We start from the raw sequence: 17,894 nt of genomic DNA on the forward strand, positions 1-17,894 counted from the left end.
TTCTGTTGGTCTGAGTGAATTTCTGAGCTTGCACGTCAAAGTGCCTTGCCTAAGACACTTTAATTCTCTGAGTCCCACAAGCTCAGCCCAGACATAATGGGAGCCATGAGTACATACCAGACTTTACCAACTTGGGGTTGAGGCTACCGCTGTACAGCTTGCCCTGGTCACAGTGGACTCCTGCCCTGCAGGGGCTGACAGGGAGCGAAGGCCACGAACCCCAGGGCCTAGAGGCTGAAACCTGAGGCGGGGAGAGCTGGCTCTTCCTAGAGCCTAGCCCTATCTTCCTGACACCTACAGGGAACTCGAACCACTGGTAGCTGGAAGTGCCCGGGGAACCTGAGCTCAGAGAGAAGAAAAGCTTGGGGGTGAGGGAGGAGAGTCTGGTGGAAAAGCTCTCAGTGAAGTGGGTCAGAGCATAGACTCTGCAGCCGAACAGCCTGGATTCAAGAACTCAGCTCTGCCATAGCTGCTGGAGTTGTACTCAACCTCTCTGAGCCTCAGTGTCACCACCTGCAAAATGGAGCAGTTAATTATGCCTGGCTCATGGAGGTGTTTTTTTTTTTAAGGTTTTTTTTTTAAATTTATTTATTTATTTTATTTATGGCTGTGTTGGGTCTTCGTTTCTCTGCGAGGGCTTTCTCTAGTTGTGGCAGGCAGGGGCCACTCTTCATCGCGGTGCGCGGGCCTTTCACTATCGCGGTCTCTCTTGTTGCGGAGCACAGGCTCCAGACGCGCAGGCTCAGTAATTGTGGCTCACGGGCCCAGTTGCTCCGCGGCATGTGGGATCTTCCCAGACCAGGGCTCGAACCTGTGTCCCCTGCATTTGCAGGCAGATTCTCAACTACTGCACCACCAGGGAAGCCCCTCATGGAGGTGTTTTGAGATTATGTGAGATGTCACAATGCCTGGCACATAGGCCTTCAGTAAATTCTTTCTATTATTACTTTTGCTATTACAAAGGAACTAAAGGCAGTGACTGGCTTATGGCTGATAGTATGGATTTTGGCCTTAAGAACTGAAGTTTCAGAGGCTCCTTACCAGCCATATGACCTTGGTCAAGTTGCTTAACCTCTGAACCTATCTCCTCCTCTGTAAATGCTAATAATGCCCACTTTATAGGATGATGGTACCCACTCTGCATTAGTATACTGCTTTGTATACAGAAGATACTCTATGAGTGGAAGACATTTGAACAGATACTCCTGACTCTATCTCAAAGCACAGTGTGCTGAGAAGGAAGGAGTTAGGGAGCGGAGAGGAGTCGCTCCATTTACTCTAGGTCAGAACGCACAATCCACACCTGCCTATGGAGCTTTCAGCGTGAGTTCTGCCTTGTCCTCAACGCTGAGAGCAAACACAACAGGGGGAGAAGCCTTGGTCTCAACCCCAAAGGAACATGCGATGTCACACCCGTATGCAGCTGTCTTTTGCTTTGAGAATTGTCTTAATGAGACCAAAATCCTGGAAACACCATAAGATAATACAAAACATTATGGTTGCTGAAGTTCTCCTATTCCTCTCGGAATGGGGACCCAGCCTTTTCACATGCTTAGCTCATTTCCACTTCCCCAACCCCTGAGAGCAAAGGTGTTTGTTATGCCTACTTTTTATTCTCCCTAGACTGGGAAACTGACTCCATAAGATTGAGTAGCTTGCCCTTGGTCACCCTGTTATTAAGTGGCAGAGGCAGGATTTAACACAGATAGCCTGACACCAAAGCCCACACCCTCTCCAAGGCTGCCGCGGATGGTGAACTGCAGAGACCAACGGAGTCTCACACGTACGAGCTTCTGTCTTTCCAACTGCTCCAGGACCTCCCATCACACAACTGAGCACTTCCCACAGTGCCTAGCCCGGGTCTGGGAAACGAGAGGGGCTTGATAATATTTGTCACCTGGAAATTAAATCTGCCTTTTGACACTTAAGTCAGGTGCTTTCTGAAATCACACTAATCATATGCAGTTTTGTAAACACACCATCCCATCACATCCCGATGACAACAACAGCCTCAATTATTGAGCACCTCTTGTCAGCCAGATGTTTCACAAACTTTATCTCCAATCCCCAATGCAACTGTATTCAATAAGCAAACGTTGAATGCTTGCTGTGTGCCAACACTGGCTTATTATCCTCGTTTTACACATGAGCAAAATAAGGCTCCAAGGTTGAGTGGCTTACTTAAGTGGTGGGTCTGGACCAAGGACCCAGGCTTGTCTGCTGCCAAAGCCCATGTCCTCGGCCCCGCCCAGCCTATCTGCCCCATATGTGAGCGTTTACTAACAGTGCAACTGTATTAGAATGGTTGGAGCAGAGATGGTAATTGCCAGAGGGCCAACCCCACCTGTCGTCACAAAACAGAATGCCACCAGAGGACATCTATTAGAGGCTGACATTGACCTGCATCCTCTGCAGCAGCCTCGGGCACAGGTTTCCCTGAGCTACGTGCCTTCCCCAGCAGGGCTGTATCTTGTTTCTACCTACTTTATTAAAGCATTCTCACAGCAATGTGCATAAATTAATTAGCACACATTCTTCTATAAGAAACAGCCCCTGGATTTTAGCCTTAATTCACAGAGACAACAAAATAAAGTATCGGATTTCCCAGTTCAGAACAATCTTGGCTTTTTCCAGGTTCCCTTTTCAAATGCAGAACTTGGTGGAAACCCCTGTGTGGCTGCCTTCAACGGCGGGGTGGGAGTGCCCTCTGGCCCAGGTGCTACCCAAGTCAGGAGAGCCAAGAGCAGTCACTGGCCAGGGGGACGGGTGTCGCTGATGAGTGGGACTGATGCACTGTAATTAATGGTAATAAAAATAGATACAGCAGTGAGAGAGAAGTGCCAAGCCAGGAATCCCTACTCTCGGATAGAATTTCTCACAGGTAATGGAAAGAAGAAAAAAAAAAAAAAGTCACTTCTTACAGGAAACCTGATCTACACGTTACCTACAGAGGAGTTTTGTAAAGTAACTAAGGAAATGCAACTAAAGACAGCAGACCCACAAAAGCTAGAATAGCTCTACTTGGAAAACTTTCTTTCCTGCAGCCCAGGGGGACCTGGTAATGCTATAGGCAGTTAGATCTGTAATTTCTAAGAGCAGCGCGTTCGGTCTGTAGCTTCTACATAGCCCTACAGAGACTCCAGCACCCAGTACTTCTGGTTGGAGAAAGCCGTCACAGCTCTGAGTCTTCCCCTGCAAAGAAAGGAGGGCAGGAAGGGGACTGCAAGTGAAGCACAGAAGGAAAGAGGAGGAAGAGGGCCATTCTCTTATTGGCCTGGTACTTCCCAGTTGTTGCTGTCAGTCAGATCCCACTGGTCATTCAAGCATTCATTCGAACATTTCCACTGTGTGCCAGGCAGATCCGGAGTCTCCAGGCGGGGGGACACGCGAGGGTGAAAAGCCGGTGACTGTTCCCCAAGGATCGTGGGATCAGACCCGGGCAACCTAGTGCGCCTCGGAACGGGTGTGTGCCTTTCTCCGAGGGAGCGCGCTGCCCGGACGCACCCCACTTCTCGTGTCCTCTCTGCCTGTGCGTCCGGCCGGTTAGTGCTGGGGGTGGTGAGCAGGGAAGAACCTGCGGGCCCTCCCGGCGCCCTCTCCCTGCTCCGTTAGAGGCCTGCGGGAAACCGAGCATCGACCCACCGACCCGGACTCTGGGACCTGCCGCGTGGCGGCGCTCGCGGGCAGACCCGGCCGAAGGCAGGGCCGCAGTGCCCAGGCCCTCCGCGCCGCCGCGGAAAAAACCCGGCGGCGGACTTCGGCCGCTTCCTGGCCCCAAAGCCGAGAACCTGGCCCCCTCACCCGGATGCCCGACCCCACAAGCCTGCGCCCGCGCCCCCCAGTCCCCAACCCCTTCCCAGGCAAAGGGGCCCGGAGTCCCCTGCCAGCCCCGGAGGGAGCGATGCGCGGGTACGAAGGGCTCCAGGACCGAGCCGTGACCGCGGGCGGGGATGCAAGGCCGCGAGCCGGGACGGGCGTCGTAGGCAGGCGGGCAGCGTCCGGGACCTGGGGACCCGTCTCAAGTCCTGCTCGGCCCTGGCGCCGCCCCGGGCCTATTCCCGGGTTTGCCGGCCTCCAGACCGACCCCAAGCCCTACGTTCTCGCTCTTTTCGTTTGAACCAGATCCCCTGTGCGCCTGCGGCCTCCAAACCGTTTGCTCGTGAGGGCGGCCCAGGCCGCCGCATGGGTCCGGAGCAAAAGGCCCGCAGGGCGGAAGGGCAGCGGCTGCCCCCGCTGGACGCTGCTGCTCCGGCCCTTGGGGGCCCGGGACCGTGCCAGCCACGTGCGGCGCAGGAGATGCCCCGTTTCGCGCCGTTTCACGAGGGCGGCCACCCGGAGTCCAGTTCCCTGTATCCCCGGGCGCCACCGGAACCGTCTTCAAAAATGGAGAATTGCTGCGAGCGCAATTCCCGCGCCCTGACCTGCCCCAAAAGTCGGCCAACACAGAAAACCGTGCGGTGCGGGGGGTCGCAAATGCCAGGGGGCAGGCGGGGCGGCGGGAGCCCGCTTTCACCGAAATGCGAGCGAGGCCCAAGCGGGAGGCCGGGTAGGGGCGAGTGTGGGGGGAACAGGGCTCTGCGGCCGCGGTCGGCCCACCCCGGGTTCCGGGCGGGTGCACCCTGCTTCCCCACCCCCGGGCCGGGACGCCCCAGAGATGCAGAACCGCGGGGAGGGCTTGAGGCGGGCGGCGCCAGGGCCGGAGTCTGCCCAGGGGATTTCTGCAGTCTTTATAGGCTGGAAAAATAAAGTTTAAGAAAAGAAAAGGTCCGGTTCTCTGGTTTGGCACCGAACCCCCGCCCCCTTCTCTGCTGGCGTTGGAAATAGCCGGCTAGCAGCTCCTTTTCCTTAGCAACCCCTTCTTTACGAAAAGCCCCAAACCAAAGTCAGGGAAGCCCTTGCGAGGTTGGTTCCGCTGCTTTCTCTCTTTCTCCAAAAGTCCCGGGAGGGGGCCATGTGCTGCCCCTGGGATGGGCAGTGGGTGCCATCTGTGGGGGCCCAGCCTCAGGCTGTCCCTGACCAAGAGTCGGGGTAAAGGCACTGGGTCAGTGTGGGCTCTTTAAAGCTCACCCATCCACCCCTGCTGCTGCCTTCCAGAAAGTCTATCCCAAAGGACTCCAGGCCCACTTTGGAGATGAAAGGAGACATTTCAATAAAGCCCAAATTTCCACAGGTCTACAAAAGTTTTCTCCTCCCCAGCCATGGAGCTTCTATTTGTGCAGGCCTTTCAAGTATGTCTTAGGGGAGGAATAGATTGCATAGTCCATAGATTCCTTGGATTGGGGTGGGGTAGACCCACCGTGTCTGGCACCCTCAGGCCTCTCCAGCAGCTGCTCTGAGCACTGGAACCTGGGGCTGAGATTGTCTTAGGGTCAGGCTGGCATCTGTCAAATCCTGGAGGACCCAAATGCCTGCCAAGTGCTCTGTCCTGTGGCAAAGGCTGTCAGGAAGGGGGCTAGGCAGGGAGGGGCCTGCAGAGTGTAAAGAGACCCTAGCTGAGCTCCTAGCCTCTTTTAGGGCAGGCGCTCAGCTGCCTCTGCTGGCAAAAGGTTCTAGCCCAGACCTGCTAAAACTGGTTTCCTACAGATATGGGGGAAGGGCAGAACTAGTGGCATATGGACACACACCCATGCATTGAGTAATGATGTTACAGGTTTTTTGTGCTTACTCTTTTCATATGGCACACACTATATTATCCAAGATGGCAGGTACCACGTGTGTTCTCCTGGCAGGTCTGACCCTTGGGCTCAGCACCCAGAGGCCACAAGGAGAGCAACACTAGAAGGGACAGTGAGTCTGAAGCTCCAGAAAATCTGCCTTAGCTGAACATGGGCAGGACCCCGTCCCGAAGGAAGTTCAATCTTGAAGCTCCAAGGGTCCAGGGAGGGGCATATTCCCAGTGGAAGCTGTGGCTGAGGTTGCAGTTTACCCACTTTTTCAAGGTTAGTATTCTTAGACTCATTCCAGCAACAGGGACCTGAAAGATCACGCAGGCCTCATCTAACGGAGAGAATGAGGTGGAGATCATAAACTGGCCCAAAGCCTCACACCAGGAAGTTACTGCCCAGTCCCACTCACCTGCACCAGACTAGGGTGCTCCCCGACAGTTAGGACTTGCTCTTGCCAAGATGTAAGACCGCCATGGCCAGAGGTGGGACCTGCCTGCCAGTCATTAATCACGTGGCTGAGGAAGAGGTCTTGGAAAGAGTAGGTTGCCCTTTCTTGGGACGAGTAAGGTGGGCTCTGAACCTCACTGCAGCCAGGGGTAAGTACTTCCTCATGTCTTCCAGAGTCCTCTAAGCCCGACTCTGGGGCAAACAAACCCTGTGTGGCAGCACACGGGACTCCGGATAAAGTGGCCTGGACACAGCAGGGCTCCTCGCAGCAGACTGATGCGGGCTCTGAGCATGCCACCTGAAATCCTGCAGGGAGCTGTCCCTGCCACGGGCTTGGAACATACTTTGATAACCCTGTGGTCTCAATACACCTGGACAGGCCCCCAGAGGCAGAAGTCTCAGGGAGAATCCCAGGGTTCCACTCTTTCATGCCTGCAAGTCCCCCACAGGACTTCTAGAATGCTAGAGCAGGGGGGAAACTTTGGGAAATGTTACTAAGGGTTAGAAGAACAAATAGGAGCCTTGCTCAAAAACACCAAGCAAAGTCACAGCTTGAACCCAGGGTTCTGGACCCCCATTCCAGTGCTCCTAGCACAAACTTCTGAGTAAATTTAAAGGCGTAGGAACCAAGAAATGTGGCCTAGACACAGATTGCACAGTCCTAAGCTGAAGGCAGAGCCGGGGCTCTGTTTTGGCTTGAGTCCTGGCACTGGGAGCCAGCGAGGCTCCAGCCTGCAACAGCTCAGAGCCAAGACGGGAAACGGAGGTGGGAAGGACCAGTCGGGGAAGGAGCTAACCCCGGGGCTTTTCAAAACCGTAGAAACAGCCGCAACACCCCCTCTTCCACTCCAGCCCTCCCACCTACTCGCCTGCCCTTCTCCCAGAGAACCAGCGCCACGTGTTTACACACGCGCCGTGACAAAGAAGCAAAAAATAGGATCCCCTTTTTAAGCCCCTCGTTCCGGAGCTCGGCGACCCGGTTCTCATGTTGGAATTGGCCAGAGCCGAGTCCAAGCTGAGAGGCCAGAAGGTGGTGGATCTTGCCTCCCCGACCACCCACAGGGGAAGGGCCAAGACCATCCTAGATTCCCTGCCCTCGCATCCCTATGGGCAGACCACCGGCGCTGCCCACCGGAGTCAACTTCCGTGGAGGCCACACGGAAGTGCCGGAGCTTCTCGGGCCGTGGGACCCGTGGGGTTAAGTCTGAGTCCCCGCCCAGCGAGGAGCCAAGAGCGCTCAGCCGGGCGGTACTGGCCGCGGGGCAGCCGGCCCGGTTAAGAGAAGGAGGAAAGGCGGGATCCTCCATGAAGTAGATTCTCAAGCGTCTGCCTGTAGCCACTGCCAAATTTTCCTCAGTTCTCTCTCTTACTCCCTCCCCCTCTCCCTCGCGGACCTCGCGGGTCCCGAACTCCTAGGATGGGGGTGGGGCACTGTCAGCAGGAAAAGCCAAATCTTTAAGGGGCGCCCTAGCGCGTCCAAACTCTCCCACCCCACTGGTCAGCTCCTGGGCAGAATCCACCCGGCAAACAGCAGCCCCGGGAGCGGCGTGATGACCCGGGGGACAGCCGGCGCGGCCTTGCGAAAAGCTGGGCAAAGTTTCTTCCCCCTCGTGGCTCCCTCCACCCCACTCCCTCCCCTTCTTCCCGGCACCCCCTTAACGTCCTCCGCCTTCTCTTCTCCCCTCTTCCCTCCCCACTTCGGTCCTCCCCTTTTCTTCTCTGCGCGTCTCCACTCCGCCCCCCCCCCACCCCCGCCTCCCGGGTCCAGCTCCTCCCTTGCTCTTTGGGCGTCCGCCCCGTCAATCACCGCCGCCGCTGGCCTCTGCCCGGCCCTCTCCGCCTCCCAGGCTCTTGGAGCGCCTCCGGCTCCCGTCTCGGGCTGCCCTACGCTTTGCTCGGAGCCCGGCGATCTGTCAGCGGAGCAGGCCAGGGGGAGCCGCCAGGCCCGCCGGGCTCGGGTTACCAGTGACTGACAGCGTCTCCATGGCGAATAATTTGACTCCGACTATTGTCTGGCGCGGGCAGGCCCCGGGTCAGATAACCAGACCAATCAGGGCGCGGGCCGCCGCGCCTCATGCCCGCTTAGAATAATATTATTAAAAAAGCAGCGAGCGAGCTAGACGGGAGGGAGAGCGAGCGAGAAGCGAACGAGGGAGCGGCTGGCGGGCGGGAGGGCGCGGAGCATGCGGAGCGGTGTCCCGGGCGGCCCCCGGGCTTGGACGAGGACTCAGGAGAAGTGCGCGGGCGGCGGGGTCGCGGAGCGGCGCGGAACCCGCGGCCGGCTCGGGGACGTCCTGCAGTGACTCGGAGTTCTTTGGGAGCCAGCGCCAGGCCAGGCCCCCGCCCCCGCCCGCCTCTTAGCCCGGACGGTCCGGCGGGGAGGCGCCCATGCCGGACCGCGCGGCGCGCTGAGGGCGCGCGCGGGTGGGCGCAACCGGCACCATGTCTATGCTACCCACCTTCGGCTTCACGCAGGAGCAAGTGGCGTGCGTATGCGAGGTGCTGCAACAGGGCGGCAACATCGAGCGGCTGGGCCGCTTCCTGTGGTCGCTGCCCGCCTGCGAGCACCTCCACAAGAATGAAAGCGTGCTCAAGGCCAAGGCGGTGGTGGCCTTCCACCGCGGCAACTTCCGCGAGCTCTACAAGATCCTGGAGAGCCATCAGTTCTCGCCGCACAACCACGCCAAGCTGCAGCAGCTGTGGCTCAAGGCGCACTACATCGAGGCGGAGAAGCTGCGCGGCCGGCCCCTGGGCGCTGTGGGCAAGTACCGAGTGCGCCGCAAGTTTCCCCTGCCGCGCTCCATCTGGGACGGCGAGGAGACCAGCTACTGCTTCAAGGAAAAGAGTCGAAGCGTGCTGCGCGAGTGGTACGCTCACAACCCCTACCCCTCACCCCGCGAGAAGCGCGAGCTGGCGGAAGCCACGGGCCTCACCACCACGCAGGTCAGCAACTGGTTCAAGAACCGGCGGCAGCGCGACCGGGCAGCCGAGGCCAAGGAAAGGTACGAGTAAGTAGAGCTTCGGCGCCAGCTACCCCCGGCTCGAGGGAGGGGGTCCCAGGGCGTCCGCTCAGCCCCTGGAGAGGCTTGAACTGGGCCCGCTCGTCCCAGCAAGGGCCCTGCTGCAGCCTGCTCTGACCCGGACGGCGCTTGCGGGCGACCAGGAGATCGGAAATTTGTCTAAAGCGGGCAGAGCAATCGGGAAGTTGTCAACTAACTCCCTGGTCGCTTGTGAGCAAAAGTGGAGAAGCAGCGACCTTCGGGGCAAAGGCAAGACGGTAGGCCTGGATTCCAGGCAAGGGGCGCACTGCAGGCAAGGCCTGTTAGTTCTCCGAAGGTCGGAGGACAGAGGAGTTTTGGCGAGGACTACTGGGGGGGCGGGGGGCGGGGTGCAGGTTTAGACTGACTGTGAGAATTCACCAGCACTTCCCAGGGCTTCCCGTCTGCCTCACTCAGCTACAGGCCGTGTGATTAGAGGTCAGGACTGGGATTGGAACTTTCCTGGTACGACCTGGATGTGGAGAGGCCTGGAAGAATTTTCCTTGTCTGGATAGGGGGGTTGATAGGGAAAGTCTTATCGCGCATTGAAAGGACCAAGAGGTGAAAGGCTTGGGGACGAAGTGTCAGCTCTAGGAGAGAAGAGAAACACATGTCCCTTTTTCTGCCTCGTTGGACCCAGCAGTCCTTCCCTGGCCTGCCAAGCCCTTAGCTCCTCTCTGCTCAGGCTCTACCCTCTTTGGCAGGTAGGTCGGTATGTCTGGGGTGAGCTGAGAGCAGCAGAAGGGCTGGGAGTTGCTTGTCCTCAGGGAAACCAGGACTTGCTGAACTAGCCTTGCAGTTGACCATGAGGCCCTTATGGCTTTGGCCCCTCAGAACCCCAAATCTGGAGGGGGAGAAGCTGACTGTGGGAACAGAATCAGCCTGAGTGTAAGAGCAAAACAAGACACCCGGGGTCTGTGGTACGGGGTGTGTGCAGCCCAGAGTGAATGGCCAGGGTCAGAGTTCGGGTGCTGAACAGTGGAATCAGCGGTGGGAGTCGGGGGGGTGGGGGGTGGCTTCAAGCTGACCTTGGTCTCTAAGACCATGAGGTTGGAGCATCCACAGTTGTAAGGATTCAGCTGCCAGCCCTGTAGGAAGTTCACTTCCAGGAAAACAGAAAGAAAAGGCCCTGGGGAGCCAGTGAAGAGAGAATCTACCCAAGAATTCAAATCTCCAAATCTGGGCAGGGGCTGTCGGTCGGTCAGAGACAGGGCAGGAGGTGGGTTCTCCCTGCTGAGGTCCCCCTCCCCCCAGAATGGCATGCATCCAGAGTCCTGAAGAACTGAGTTCTCAGGTCAGGCCCCAGGTGAGAGCTGAAGAGTCCCTCAGTTTCTGGTATGGTGGAAAAGTCTAGGCCAGGATTAGCAATCCCCTTCACTCTTCCTTCTCTCTTCTCCCAGAAGCTGCCCTCCACACCCCAGCTTCAGGCCCCCAGCTGAAGTTTCTGCTGTGCCACCAGGAAAAGGGAGTCCTGCATCCTTAGGGCCTCGTTCCTAGGCCAAGCAAGGAAAACCCTAACAAGGCCTGCCAGTTTGGAACTAGAGGGAAAAGACCCTTAGCTCCAGGAACCTGTCCCTCAGACGGGGTTTTCCCTCAAGCAGAGAAAAGCAAAGGGAGATGAGGACCTGTGAGATCCCCAACCTCAAGTGGACCCTCAGCCTAGAATCTAGGGTCCCTGACTCTCCTGGACCCACTTCTCCGCAACAAACCCTGGCTTGAGGAGCCAAGAGTGATCCGAAAACCCAGGCACCTTCTCGTCCTCCCTGTCCCTCTCCCTACAACTCCACTGAACCCTGCCCCCCTGCCCCTCTGCTCTGGAAAAGTTAGCCACTCAGTGGGGGTAGGCAAGGAGGACAGAACACACGGAGAGCAGAAAGATATTCGTGAGATTAAGAGCAGGAGAGGTGGGGAGATAGAAACGATACAGGGAGAAGGTATAAGAGAGAGAAATCGGGTCTGGAGGGACTGAAAGAGCCGGAACCCAGGCTTGGCCCGCGAAACATGTTAGAAACCGAAAACACCCGCAGGCAGCGCGCGGCGGCTCTGGCTCCGGGCGACGCGGCGCCGAGCAACCTCGGTTTCCCCGCTGACCCAGCTGCTTTGCTCCTGCACTTGCAGGGAGAACAGCGAGAACTCCAACTCCAACAGCCACAATCCGCTGGCTGCGTCGCTGAACGGCAGCGGCAAGTCTGTGCTAGGCAGCTCGGAGGACGAAAAGACGCCGTCGGGGACGCCAGACCACTCGTCGTCCAGCCCCGCGCTGCTGCTCAGCCCGCCGCCGCCACCCGGGCTGCCGTCCCTGCACAGCCTGGGCCACCCTCCGGGCCCCAGCGCCGTGCCCGTGCCCGTGCCGGGGGGAGGCGGCTCGGACCCACTGCAGCATCACCACGGCCTGCAGGACTCCATCCTCAACCCCATGTCGGCCAACCTCGTGGACCTGGGCTCCTAGAGCCCCGCCTGCCTCGACGCGCTTGCCTTCTGGGCTGGTCGCTCGGGACCTGAGAAGGACCGTGTCCGGAGGGCGCCCCGCGCCGGCGACCCCACCAGGTACTGAAAGACCCGCGCGCTGAGCGGGCAGAACTGCCGGCCCGGGCAGGGCGGATGGCTCTCTGGTTTAGTCTTTGTTCGGGATTTATTTTCAACAAGTTGCTTTGGAGATCCTTTGGAGGCCTGGGACCGGGTCTTGAACCAGGGAAGGGAATAAATTATACACCATTCTCCTACTCTCTCTCCCTGCCTTCTCTTCCCCTCTCTTCTCTCTCTTCCCTTGCCTTCCTTGCTCTTTCTTCCTCTTCATTCCCCTTCCTTCTCTCTTCTTTCCCTTTCTTCTTGCTTTCCCCCTTTTCACTGTCTCTGTTTCCCTCTGTACTTCCGGCTTGCCATCTCTCGCTAGGTTTCTATTACTCTATCTCTGTTTTCTGTTTCTCCTCTCCGCCAGCCTCCTGCACCTCGCGGGCTGTACCCGTCGGTCTTTCTCCTCGTGCCTGGCGGTCTGTTTGCCCTCCCCCCATTCCTTATTTTACTGGGGTGGGAGTGGGAGGGGGAAGAGCAAAGAGAAGACAGGGCCTTTGAACCCGGGCTTTCTCCAGAGGCCCTCCCCCCGGGGTCAGCTGGGGGCTGCAGGTGTCAGCGCTGCCTAGTAACTTAAGTGAAAGAGCAAAGGCGGCGGCAGGGAAGCCCCTGAACGCCCCCTTGCCGCTTGCCCCTCTGTCTTGGTGAGGCCCCGCCACTCGCTCTCCTCTTCCTCCTGGGACTGTGGCCACCGTGCTCCCGGCAGAGCGTGCCTCCCAGCCGCAGACTTGCCATCTCCCTGTTACGCCCTCATGTGAATGTTCTTCGGGAAATATTTCTGCTTTTATTTTATAATAAAATTAGAAATCATAAATATATATATATGGATATATACCACGAGGCCCGCGAGCCACAAGTGCAGCTGTGTCTGATTTCCCTACAGGGACTCGACACCCCGGGTGGACCGTTCTGGGCAGCAAAGCCCCATGAGTCCCAGAAACCGGGAGGCGCCTTCCCACACACACAACGTTTGAGTCGCAAGGTGAAGGGGCTGAGTACTCTGAAACCTCCTGCCCCAAAGCCCTCTGTCCCTTTTCTTGTTTGGGAAGCTCCCTGCAGGAGCGGGGAAGGGGCCTGTCCCTCGTGGGGACTCCTCTCCCCCCACCAGCCGAGCAGTGCCCTCACCTGCCTCTTTCTTCACCTGGGAATGGGGGTAGGAAATGAGAGGCTGTGTGCGTAACGTGGTTACGTGTGTTTGGACATAACAAGGCTGGGAAACAAGTCGGGCCGTGGAGGTTTCCTGAAGGGCGGACTCCTTAGCGGTGGTCGCCATCCCCAGAACCAGGCACGACGCACTGGGCAGATTCGCTGGCCGAAAGGGCAGCCGCTGGTCCAGCCGCGAAGCCCGGGTCGTGCGTGTGGCCGTGGAACGAAGGTCTCCACGCTCAGAAATCCGTTGGTTTGGCGTGAAGATGAAGGGGCTTGGGGAGAAGGGAAGTCCGGGAGACTCGGGGAGCCGGGCGCGCCGGGCGCGTGTTCTAAATGGGAACAAGCGGACGCCGGGGCTTGGATGGTCAGGCAGGGGAGGCACCTCCGTGCGTCGTGCGCCGTAGGTGCCTCTGCGGCTGTAAATTAACCTAGGGCGCCCCCTCCCCTCTCAGGGATCCAGCCCCCCTCCCCATCAAGCGACAAGTCTAAGCCGGTCCAGGCAGGTCCGAAGCTGGCGGGACTCCTCGAGGAGGAAGTTGAGGCTTTTCCGTCTCAGGTCTCGGTGGCTGTTGGTACCATACACGTTACTCCTCCGCGACCGGGACGCTTCCGACCAGACCTGCCGGCCCTGGGTGGGAAGGGATGGAGGGGAGGAGGCGCTCTTCTGACCCCGTGATCCTGGAGCTCCAGGACCTCTCTGGCACTTTGCGCTGGTGAAATCAGCGCTCGCGGAGAGCACTTCTGCGCGGACTTTCTAAATATCAAGGATTCCTTCCCAGTCGAGACCCGCGGGCACGCGGGCAGCTGGGCGGGCTAACTTGGAGAGGGAGACTTTGCCTCAGCGTAAGCTCTGTGCTGTCGTGGGGGTCAAGGGAATCCCCAGCAGGATAAGATGGCATTAAGCACCCCACGGCCCCTGCACCCCTAAGAGGAAGTGCAGTCCTGGCAGCTCCTGTGGCCTCTCCTGGAGGCTGTGCTCTCAGGGGACAACTCAGGTCTTCCTGGACCCGAGGGGCCCCACCCTCCCTGACTGGCGGGGTGTAGAGCCTGCTACTGTCTGAGGGTCCAGAGAGGCTCAAGGGAGCGAGAAGCTGCATTGAGTCAGCCGAGCTGAGCCGACAGGCCCGTCCTTACTTCTCGAAGGGAGGAAACACAGTAGTCCCTGGAGCCCACATCTCCCCTACCTGCCTCCTATTTTCTACACTCACAGTCACAGGCAAACAGGCTCTATACCAACTTTCACAAGGACGCGTACACATTTATCATTCGATTCACTGTGCCGGGCACTGTGGGTAGCACAAAAACACTCACCCACTCACACTTGTGGCCACACGGGGAAATATCATTCTCCGTCACACATATGTTCACACACACAAACAAACACACATAGACACTCAACCCATTTTTACAGACACACAAACACATGCACTCAGGTGAAACACTCGCCTGCACGGATGTAAGGGAAATACCTACACAAATGAGCCCCTCCCTCATCCTTGTACTCACACAAACACAAACCTCTGCTTCTCCCCAGAAGCCTTCAAACCCACCCTCCCACCGGTGCCCCAGTGAGCAGCCCGTCCCAGCCCATGGACCTGCTGGGGCCAGAACACAGCCTTGAAGCCCGGCTGGCCGGGAAGGCCTTGGCTCCAGGCAGCTGTGGCCCAGAGAAAGAGATGGTCCTAACCCGAGGCTGCAAACGGTCAGGGACCCCACCCTCGCTCCAGAGGTCCAGGTGGAATCAATGGAGTTTGCTGGGAGTTCTCACTTGCCAGTAGGGGGCGGGGTGCCTGTCCTGGAGCTTTATTCTGGCTTAGTGGCGCTACTTGTTGCAACTTCCCTCTTTCCCTCCCCCTTGGAAAGCTAACTCCGAAAATATTTATTTAAAAAGGGAAACTATGCAGAAGGTCTCAAAATAAACCCGAGCAGCTACTCACCCACTGTATAAATCTATACAAGCCAGTCCTCCATTCCACACTCCACTAGACCGACCACGCCAACTGGACGTAACTTTTGCACAGATGTTGCCAGGTGAATGCAGCTATTCCCCGTCGGTGTTCACCAAACAGTGTTCCCAATGACTTGTCATCCCTCCCCTCTGCCAGTAGCCACTGAAGCCGAGAGTTTTGCTCAGGCCACCTGAAGGGACGCAGCAGCTAGAAGCAGGAGTCTCCCTCTCGGCTTCCCTGACCATGTTCACCTTTCATTTATTCCCAGCCAGGTCCCATACACATGTACCCTCCAAGGTAAAACCCTAACGAAGAAGGTAGAACCCAGCCCTTGAGGGCAGCTGGCCGGCTCATCTGCTTCGGGACTGTAGAAGCCAAGGGCTACTGAAGGCAGACGGGAGCGTGAGGGCTGGCTGTGCTCCCCGCGCAGTCTCCTTCCTCACCCCGCATTCAGTACCCCTCTCCAGGCTTCAGGTCAGGCCTGGACCTGGTGTCCCTCCTGCGAAGAGCATCTCCAGGGAGTGGCCTAAAGAGCAGGTGGTGATGGCCTGCCACACAAGAAAGGTTCAACAGAGCCAGGGAGATCTGGGGAGAACACCGGTCTACTTGGTCCTCAGTTTAACCCAGTCCCTGTTTAACACCATTTTGGCCCCTGAGAGAAGCAGGGACCAGCCGAGTGGGCGCACCAGAGTCAGGACACAGGGAATTTGGCCTCCTGGATTCCACCAGTGCCCACCTCTTGCTGGGATGCTGCCGGGCCTCCGGACAGGAAACGTGTGAATGTTTTTGTATTGAGGGGCGGGTGGAGGACAGAGGAGGGCTTGGGCTCATGACTGGGCCCCTTCACTCTCTCGTGTTCCCCATTCCAACACTACGGCTTGGGTACCCTGGGCACTAGAAGCTGCCTAGGAACGCTGGAGAGGGAAGCGACCCAGTGCGTGAGGACGTACTGGGAGATGTGAGAAGGCATAAGAGAGTGTGTGCATGCAATAGGGTGAAAAATCGCGCTGGTGTGAATAGGTGGGGCCGACATGTGCATTGAGACCGTGGCTCTTTTTGAGTACAGAGGTGTGTGGGTGAGCCAGTGAGCTGACCAGGGCACTCGGAGGAGCCTGGAATGCGGCTTGTAAAGGAGGCGCCTGGGGCTGGAGGAGAACCAGCCTCTCCTCTCGTGCCGCGGGAACCCAACCCTGCACGGATTTTTCCTGATTCCTGATTCCTGGAGCCGCTGCTGGACGCGGGCAGGGTGAGCAGGGAGGAAAGGAGGGTCTCTGGGTCGCTGCTGCTGGGGGCCGTGCAGTGGAGCCCAGAAAGATCTCGAGTCCCTGTGTCAGGGTCAAGGCCTCGAGAGTCGCCTCGCAGGAGTCTCTTCTCGAAACTCCGTGGGTTCCTGTACAGCTGTAACTCGGGAAATGTTTCTCCTGGGTTGTGGGGTGGAATCGGAGAGGAAAGGATCAGATTGGGTGCCTTCCAATGCGGTGAGTTTTCCACTCTGTTTCCCCCTCGATCTCAGCAGCAGAGCTGCTCCCCCGCCAGGTGAGAGTCTAAGCAAGACCGTGAGGATGCGCCTGAAGAAAGCACGCCTTGCGAGGCCCGACAGGCGCCCCTAGTTGCCCCAAAGGCTCCCTTTCTTGGAGGACCCACAAACCCGATAGGCTGGCACGAGGGCGGACACGTAGGAGGACGCCTTCTTTAGGACGGTAGCAGCCCTGGCCGTTGCCAGGGCTAAATCCAGAACTACCAGCGGCCCGGCCCACCCAGAGTACCAAGTGCTTCCTCACTCTCTGAGTAGCGTGCACCCGCTAGGACTCTGGCGGGCTGCAAGGAGAAATAATGCGGCTCCGCCTGCTCTGGGCGGCCGAGGCCTTCGCAGACCCAGCCGCGCACTCGATGCCAGGCCCGGCGCGACCGGCTTTCAGGGACAAGTGACCCGCGCGCTGCTCGAGATGACGCGAAGCTCTGGGGCCTGAGCACAGGGGAGCAAGGGGACCAAGGGACTGGGCAGCCTCATTCCTCTGGCCCTTGAACTAGCATCTTGGGACGCACCTCGGGAGAAGAAGCCGTCTGCAACTCGGTAGCCATCCCAGCTCAGGGCACTTTACCTCTGCCGGTCCAGGGCACTCAGGCCTGACTGGCCCATGCCTGGGATTCTGCCGTCTCCGGGCGGAGTGTAGCCTCGGTTGCCCCGGCCTGGCAGTCAGACGAGCCGCCTGAGGTCCTATAAAGGGAATTGATGGGTCAGACAGGAAGGCAAGAGCAGCCGCGGGGGTGGGCCTTGCAGAGCTGCAGGCCCTGGATTCCCTTCCTTCAGGGCTTTTCCAAGGATTTGTGTTGGCTGCCCAGCCAGGACCTCTAACTAGTTCAAAAGCTCGTTGCTGGCAGAATTATCCGGGTAACTTGCCCTGGGCCGTGGAGATGCAGCTCGATGGTGACTTCGTGGTCCCCAGACTAACAGGTCATACTTGCCATTTCGTGAACGCTTACTCCGCATCAGGCACTTTACACACCTGGTATCTGTTTAATTCTCACAGCGGCCACACAAAGAAGCTATTATTACTGGTACATGAAACTGAGAAGTCACGTTCGGGAACTTGCCCAGAGTCAGACACGTTTACAGCGGCGGGACCTGCATTTGAACCTGGTCCCTGTGAGTCTTCAGTGCACGTTTTCCCAGGGTACCGGCTGCAGACGAGCGCGGTGCCCGGGAGTGGAGCGGCGCCTAGTCCCGGGGCCCCGGGTGGCAGGGGCGGGCGCAGATGACTCCCGCGGGGATCGGAGGCAGGTGCGATGCGAGGGCGATGCGAAACTCGGAACCAGCACTGGCTCCGGAGCGAGCTGCGGCAGCGGAGCTCAAAGCCTCAGTGACCCGCTGAAGTCGGGTGAGAGCGTTTATCTCCGCAACCATCAGCATAATTACCCCGTTCCCTCATTTGCGCTCTACGGTGTAGTCTTGACGCACCGTCGGGTAACACGAAGCGGATTTCGACCAGCGCGGGTTACTCAATAGTAAAGATAGAACCTTGGGACCCTTGGGACCCTGCTGCCGCCTCCGTCTTCGCCCTCCTGAGACTCCG

General features: G+C 58.2%; 1 protein-coding gene across 2 annotated transcripts; it reads left to right on the top strand.

The window, feature by feature from the left end:
• Positions 1-7,950: 7,950 nt before the first annotated feature.
• On the top strand, positions 7,951-11,874 carry SIX2 (SIX homeobox 2). Of its 2 annotated transcripts, none has more exons than XM_036874038.1 (2): positions 7,951-9,121; positions 11,270-11,874. In XM_036874038.1, the coding sequence occupies exons 1-2, from the start codon at positions 8,556-8,558 to the stop codon at positions 11,598-11,600; spliced, it is 897 nt and encodes a 298-aa protein (XP_036729933.1). In that variant the 5' UTR covers positions 7,951-8,555; the 3' UTR covers positions 11,601-11,874. The 2 variants fall into 2 exon arrangements, with proteins under 2 accessions (XP_036729933.1, XP_036729934.1); XM_036874039.1 differs by having other exon boundaries at positions 7,953-9,115.
• Positions 11,875-17,894: the final 6,020 nt, after the last annotated feature.

Source organism: Balaenoptera musculus, chromosome 13 (genome assembly GCF_009873245.2).
Source record: "Balaenoptera musculus isolate JJ_BM4_2016_0621 chromosome 13, mBalMus1.pri.v3, whole genome shotgun sequence".
NCBI lineage: Eukaryota > Metazoa > Chordata > Mammalia > Artiodactyla > Balaenopteridae > Balaenoptera > Balaenoptera musculus.

What these genes read in the sequence shown, in the direction of transcription:
- SIX2 (XM_036874038.1), top strand. Translation starts at nt 8,556, where the DNA reads ATGTCTATGCTACCCACCTTCGGCTTCACGCAGGAGCAAGTGGCGTGC. An exon ending in GAGGCCAAGGAAAGGTACGA is followed by an intron (nt 9,122 to 11,269) that starts GTAAGTAGAGCT and finishes CTGCACTTGCAG; the next exon opens with GGAGAACAGCGAGAACTCCA.